Below are 7,229 nucleotides of genomic sequence, written 5' to 3'. Positions count from 1 at the left end.
ATGATCGACATTCATTGTCAAAGACTAGACCTAAAGAAGCAATTTCAAAAGGATTAATGTTATCTCGGGGAGGGTGGTGTGGGGCAAGGGGGAAGGGGTGTGTTTTTCTAGGTGGTTCCATACGCTGCTTTGGCCTTGCAACATTATTAAAATATTTTATTCATTCACTCATAGACAAAATTGAAATTTATGTCAACGAGCCCTTGGTCTACTAGTGAAGTTGAATGGCTCACAAAGCGCCCACCAGGGATCAAGTCTTAACGAGTGCAAGGTCCAAAGACATCAAAAAGGGATGAGGCCGGGATCGTGCCCCAGACGAATTTGGTAGCGTGGATGCTCCTCAGTCCTTGCTTCTTAGCCAAAGAGGTTTCAGGTATGCGTGGGCCCGCATTGAGTACCTAAACTGTCGTTGTGGATGACTTCCATAAAAAAAAAAAAAAATTTGAAAATTTATTAAACCAAAAAATCAGCAAATCATCATTAAAAAAATATTAAGTAGAAGTGAGGTTAAATTCCTCGTAGTTATACCACATTAACACGAACCTAAAATATATTTTTATTGAGTGAACCACGAATCCCCGATGCCAAGTGAAGGAAACGTTGATTTAACGTTGTACTGCGAGTCTAACGAGACTGAACGACTGGCAAAAAGTAGAGATTAAATGTACTGCAGTTTAACGATACTTTTATTATTTATAGATGTACCAATGAGTCCACTTTCCAGCTAAGTAATTCAAGTGGATACAAAACTATAAGTCAAAATATCTCTCACTTGCCATGCGGCTTGTTAAGAGCTTGCCACGGAAGATAAAACGGACACGTCATCAAGATGTCCATATTCCCACACCACTACAATCTATTAATTAAAAGTTACGCACACGTGTCCAAAGAGTCAACATCTCCTGATTTTCTGTACACTTAAGTAACTCGCACCTTGGCTCATTTCAACGGCTGAGATCTTGTGGGGTGTCAAATACGCGAGCCATTTAGCCACCGCCATAATGACCGACATGATTGTTGTTGTTGTTTTACCAGTGTTTTCAAGCTCGAGAAGCTTTCTTTTAAACAAGTTATATTCTAGTCTGCGTGGAAGTATACACCTAGATCTGAGCCATCTAATACCCCAAATATTGAACCAAAAAACTATTTTGTACAATCCAAATGCCTGGCCAATGGATTTTGAAGAGGATATGTTAGTCCGCGTGATGTTGAATTCATTCCAGAAAACAAGCTTTTGGCTTCAATCTTTATTCTTCTAAAATGAGGGCCTGGTGAGCAGAAGTGCGTGCATTTTGTGAATTTAAAGCTGCCGAAAATGCTGGAAGACAGAGTTGCTTTCCTTTTACAGAAGTATCTTGGCAATTATGTGAAGGGCCTGTCCAAAGAGGCTTTAAAGATCAGCGCATGGCGAGGTATAACCGATAATTGTCGTTTATTTTGCTCTTTGCTGTGTACTTTACTTTCCCTTAATCTTTTGATTAACTGAATTCTAGGAATATAAATGGCATTTGTCCATCTTCTGATCGATCGTGTGCAACGTGGGCTATTAAAGTAAATGTTTTAGTTAAAACTTTGCTTGGTAGAAAGGAAGAACCGTTGATAGCAAATCTTGTTAAGCTAAAAGAAAGATACAGAAATAAAAATAAAACTAAAACTAAAACGAATCAGCAAATGCAAGAGTAGACACAGAGTTTATAGTGGTTCATCCAGAATGTGTGCACTACGCTTCAAGCAGGGCAATATCTCTATTCGAATCAGTACAAAGAACAACAACATCAAGTGGCTTTACATATTCTTTTTCAGTCACATTCAATGGAAGATGAAAAGACAGAGAAGAGGAAGAGTCGGCAATGATTGGACTGCACAATCAGAGCCATTACATATTCCTTTATCAGAACTGTTACAATCTCCCATTTTAAGTCCAATCAGTGCTGCACATAGATATCCCCTACTTGGAATGCTTATGGCTATGTTGTGACAATGCTGAGAGAAGCTCTGCAGAATTCAAACTTCTCGGGGTACAACCTTTGTGAACACATCAGCCGGATTAACCTTTTAATCAATCTTCTTTATCTATAGTCTTCCCTCTTCAAGAGCATGTCTTATGAAGTGAAATCTGGTCTCTATAGGCTTTGTGCGATGGTGGAAAACTGAATTTTTGACCAAATGGATGGCACTCCTGCTATCGGAAAATAGAGTGAAGTTGAATTGTTTAAATCCCAACTCTCCAAACAATCGCGGTAACCAAATCAGCTCTTTAGTCCCCTTAGTAAGAGCAATGTACTCAACCTCAATAGAGGAAAGAGCAACAACTTGTTGCTTGTGAGAAGTCCAGCTAATCATTGCCCTGGCTAAAGTAAACACAGAGCCTGTAGTAGACCTCCTTTTGTCTAAATCTCCAGCCATATCAGAATCAATATAACCACAAATATAAGAAGTTTTACTATTAAAACATAAAACATGGGAGGAAGTGCATCTCAAATATCGAAGAATCCATTGAATTGCTTGCCAATGAGTTTTACCTAGACTATTCATAAAATCACTCACAACTCACACTGCATGAGCAAGATCCAACCGCGTGTTGACCATTGCATACATCAAACTCCCAACTGCTGAAGAATAAGGAACACCATCCATCTCACGTTTTTCTTCTAGAGTGGAAGCACACATCTTGGAAGACAACAAAAATGGATCAGCCAATGGAGTGCCAATAGATTTAGCATTTGACATATTAAATTTTTTTGAAACTTTTAAAATATATTTTTCTTGAGATAATCTGATTTCTCTTTTATGTCTATTATGGATTATGTCCATTCCAATAATCCTCTTCGTTGCCCCTAAAGCTTTCATGGCAAAACAAAGAGCCAATTGCGTATTCAACTCATGAATAACTCACAGACTATTTCTAGCAGTCAACATATCATCCACATAAAGTAGCAAAATCACAAACTCACTAGTAGGAAGCCTTTTGTAGTAAACACAAGCGTTTGATTCGCAGCGAGTGAATCCTTGTGTCATGAAGTTATCAAACTTCAAATACCATTGGTGTGGAGCTTGCTTCAGCCCATATAAACTCCTCTTTAACTTGCAATGTAGATGATCTTGTCCCTGTTTAACAAATCCTTCTGGCTGCTTCATGTATAATTCCTCCTCAATATTGCCATGTAGAAATGTTGTTTTGACATCAAGTTGCTCAAGCTCAAGATCCCATGTTGCTGCAATGCCCAAACCAAATGAATAGTTTGCATTTTTACCATTGGAGAGAAAATTTCACTAAAATCCACACCCTTTTGTTGAACAAATCCTTTCACCACCAATCTGGCCCTCAACATTTTCTGTCCTCCATCTTCCTCTTTTATTTGATATACCCATTTATTTTTCAAAGCTTTACGGTTTGGCGAAAGAGGAACCAAATCCCAAGTGTGATTGGCATTTAAAGACTCTAGTTTGTCTTATATGGCATCCATCCATTGCATTGAATTCACGTCATTACATGCTTGCTTAAATGTTTGAGGCTCTGCCTGATTAGAGCACAAAGAAAAAAAGCAATTCATAATCATCAAATCTTCTTGGACGTTTTCTTTCTCTGGTAGATCTTCTCGGTTGTGGGATGCCATTGATGTGTTTTGAGTTTGCAATAGAAAAATTGTATCTAGTGCCCTGTTGAAATGATACATTTTGATCACCGAAGTTCTAGATATTGCGCCCAAGTAGAAACTCATTATTAACAATGTCGGGGACTTTAGAATCAAATGACACATTTCTAGGCACCTGTCCGCCGAGGTGCGATTGAATGACATGGTCATCAAAAATAGTCCCAAAACTTTACAAAGATGAAAAGATAGGCTGGAGTAGAACATTGACTACAGGTGTTGTAAATGACACTATGTGTTGGCAATCATCTGGTGGAAATGTGGCAAGAGTAGGGGTTACATGGTACTGACTGGATGTACCTTTCAAATGTCCAGTCGGCATATAAGAGGAGGACGAGGGGTTTGGCATAGTTTCTTGCCTTGCTGGAGTGAATTCACTATGCAATGGCTTGGAGTGCGGGCTGGGCACATTTTGTTGTAGAGTGGCTTTCTCTTTGTTGTCGATTGACTGTAGGGGATGTTTGGGGAAGAATGTAGAGGGCACATGAGAGAGAGTTTATGGTGCTCAGCTTGGTGGTCAAGTGCTAGATTATTGTTATTAGTGCCCGATATTATAGTACCATTGATAGCAGATGGTAGTGGCGTTTGGAACAAAGTATAATGCTCCGTGGTATTTTCAACATGTGGGATAACCGAATTGGGAGGAATGTGAAAAAGAGACAGGGCTGGGATAACACAAACTATAGGTTGTGTAGGGCTGCAGTATTCACCATGGTGTGCGGTTATAACAGTGGTGACAAGATTAATGTAGCTCGAGATGTCTTTTGATTATGCCCATTATCAAATAAATCAAGCTTAATATAATCAAGAGGAGTAGTGTTCAGTCTTTGCAAACCTGAAAAATACTTTTTGTTGAATACAACATCCCAACTTCTAAGCACTTTATGAGCAATTGGATCCCACAACCGAAAATCAAATTGATCTTCACAATACCCGAGAAATATGCATCTTTTGGATTTAAAATCCAATTTTTACCCTTATTCTTTTGGAATGTGTACATACACATCATAGCCAAACACTTGTAAATGAGAAAATGAAATCCTCTTACTAAGCCACCTCTCCTTTGGAATATCAAAATCAAGACGAGATGAAGGAGCTCGATTAATTAAATAAACAACAATATTGCATGCCTCTGCCCAAAATTTCTTCTCCAAACCGGCATTTGATAACATAAATTGAGCTCTCTCCAAGATAGTTCGATTCAGCCTCTTTGCTGCACCATTTTCTTGAGGTGTATAGGGGACTGTTTTAATCCTTTTAATGCCATGATCTGCGCAAAAAGTATCAAACTCCGAAGAGCAAAACTCGCCAGTGTTGTCTGTTAATAAACATTTAATTTTGCCCCCAATCTGATTTTCAACCATAGCCTGAAACATTTAAATTTTGAAAACACTTATGATTTCTTATTGAACATGTAAACCCAAACTTTTCGAGTGCAATCATCAAGAAAAGTTACAAAGTAAATTAGCACCACTGATTCAAGTTACCTTCGTAGGACCGAAAACTTCATATTGCACAAGTTCTAATGGAGAAGATTTCTTCTCATGACCCATCCTTACGAAGCTGGTTCAATTTCGCTTGCCGTAAAGACAATGCTCATACAATTCCAAATCAAGTGATTTAAGACTTGGAAGTTGGTCTATTTGAAGCATTACTTCAAGACCCTTTTTACTCAAATGACCAAGCCTCTTATACCAAATTTCAGTGTTACTATCCACAACTACCATGGCTGCTCCCACTTCACTATTACACTCTAAAGTATAAAGACTGCTTGATTTCTTTCCTTTAGCCAAAATTAAATGACCTTTGGACACTTTCCATGGATCAAGATCAAAGTTAACATTACAGCCTTGTGTATACAATTGACTAACTGAAATCAGATTACACTTGAGTGTAGGAACATGTCTAACATTTTTGAAAAGCCATTGACTACCATTTTTCAGTGACCATAAGATATCTCCTTTTTTGATAATATGACATTCTTTGTTATACCCAAGAAAAACTTTACCAAACATACCTTCGTGGTAATTTGTGAATGCACTCCGACATGGAGTAGCATGGAAAGATGCACCAGAATTGAGAACCCACGAACTTACATTCGTGTTACCAGCTGCAAGTACCAAAACTCCATCATCTTTAACAGTTGCGGTATTGACAACATCACTTATTACTTTGTTTTGTGCCTTCTTGTAATTCCAACATTGCTTCTTTATGTGCTCCGATTTACCACAAAACCAACAAGTGCCATTTCTTCGTCTAGATCTTGAATGATGATTTAATCCGCCTCTTCCATTATTGTTATGCTTGCCTCTTCCACGATTTATTGCTTGTGCTCACAGCTATCAGAGCATCATCGAAAGAGGGTTCTTGATACTTCCTTCTCATGTCTTCACTAAGTAGTGTGGCTGCGACTTCATCGAATTTCAGCTTGCCCTTGGCTGCTATTGAAGTGCTCACAGCCATTACTATAGCTTCCCGGTTGTTTGGAAGTGAACATGGCAATAAGATTTCCTTTATCTCATCATCTAATGGAATACCAACTAAAATGAGTTCACTAACTCATCTATTAAACTCATTCAGATGATTTGACATCCGTCCCCCTTCTTTCATTTTCAGATTATATAACTTCTTCATTATAAAAACTTTATTTGATGCTGAAGGTATCTTATACAATGAAGATAATTTCTCAACCAGCTCTCTAGTTGTCTTCTCAGCTGAAACATTAAACAACACATTATTTGAGAGAGCTAAGAATATCGTTGCCCTTGCTTTCAAATCCATTTTCTCCTATTCATCGTCTCTCATCTTTCCTTGGCCCTTTGTTTTACCAAGCAATGCAGGTTGTGAATTTTGCTTGATGAGCAAAGACTCTATTTGCACTTTCAATAGCTCGACGTTTTGCCCAATTTTTTTTTCAATTTTCCACTTTTCCACCTCAATGACGGTGCTTGCAAATCTTTACCAATTTCTAGAAAAAATAAAATTAACTTAACTAGCTCTGATACCAATTATTGAACTAAAATAAAGACATAGAAATAAAAATAAAATTAAAACTAAAATGAATCAGCAGATGCAAGAGTAGACACAGAGTTTATAGTGGTTCATCTAGAATGTCTAGACTACGTCCACTCTTCAAGTAGGGCAATATTTCTATTTGAATTATAATTCTCATTACAAAGAACAACAACATCAAGTGGCTTTACATATTATTTTTCAGTCACATTCAATGGAAGATGAAAAGGTAGAGAAGAGGAAGATTCGACAATGATTGGACTGCACAATCAAAGCTGTTACATATTCCTTTGTCAGAACCGTTACAAATCTAACTTTCATTGTTTCAAATTGCAAGTCTAAATGATGGTTTTGGGAAGCTGGAGATAGAAAATTTAACATTGAAGTTTTATATTACACAAGGTGGTAGAAAATCTAACATGAATGTTTGGAGTCATAGTTGGAGGTAGAAAATCCAATATCCCGTTTTGAATTAGTGTAGGAGGAGAAAATTTAATATTGATGTTTGGGGTCATACTTGTAGTTAGAAATTTAATAGTGACATCTCAAACTATGTTAAATAAT

At 37.6% G+C, this 7,229-nt stretch overlaps 1 protein-coding gene across 2 annotated transcripts in view; it reads left to right on the top strand.

Annotated features, from left to right (window-relative positions):
* The first annotated feature begins 1,051 nt into the window (after positions 1 to 1,051).
* Positions 1,052 to 7,229, top strand: part of LOC149573218 (pleckstrin homology (PH) domain-containing protein) — a 380,091-nt gene continuing 373,913 nt past the window's right edge. For both annotated transcript variants that reach the window (XM_089814397.1, XM_089814396.1), the window contains exon 1: positions 1,052 to 1,412. In XM_089814397.1, the coding sequence (XP_089670523.1) occupies positions 1,316 to 1,412 (97 nt within the window). In that variant the 5' untranslated portion in view covers positions 1,052 to 1,315. The remainder of the gene's footprint in view (positions 1,413 to 7,229) is intronic.

The sequence above is a fragment of the Cupressus sempervirens genome, chromosome 2, assembly GCF_028749045.1.
Source record: "Cupressus sempervirens isolate cs-2001-9-10 chromosome 2, ASM2874904v1, whole genome shotgun sequence".
NCBI classification, from domain to species: Eukaryota; Viridiplantae; Streptophyta; class Pinopsida; order Cupressales; family Cupressaceae; genus Cupressus; species Cupressus sempervirens.
This window is presented reverse-complemented; position numbering and strand designations above follow the sequence as displayed.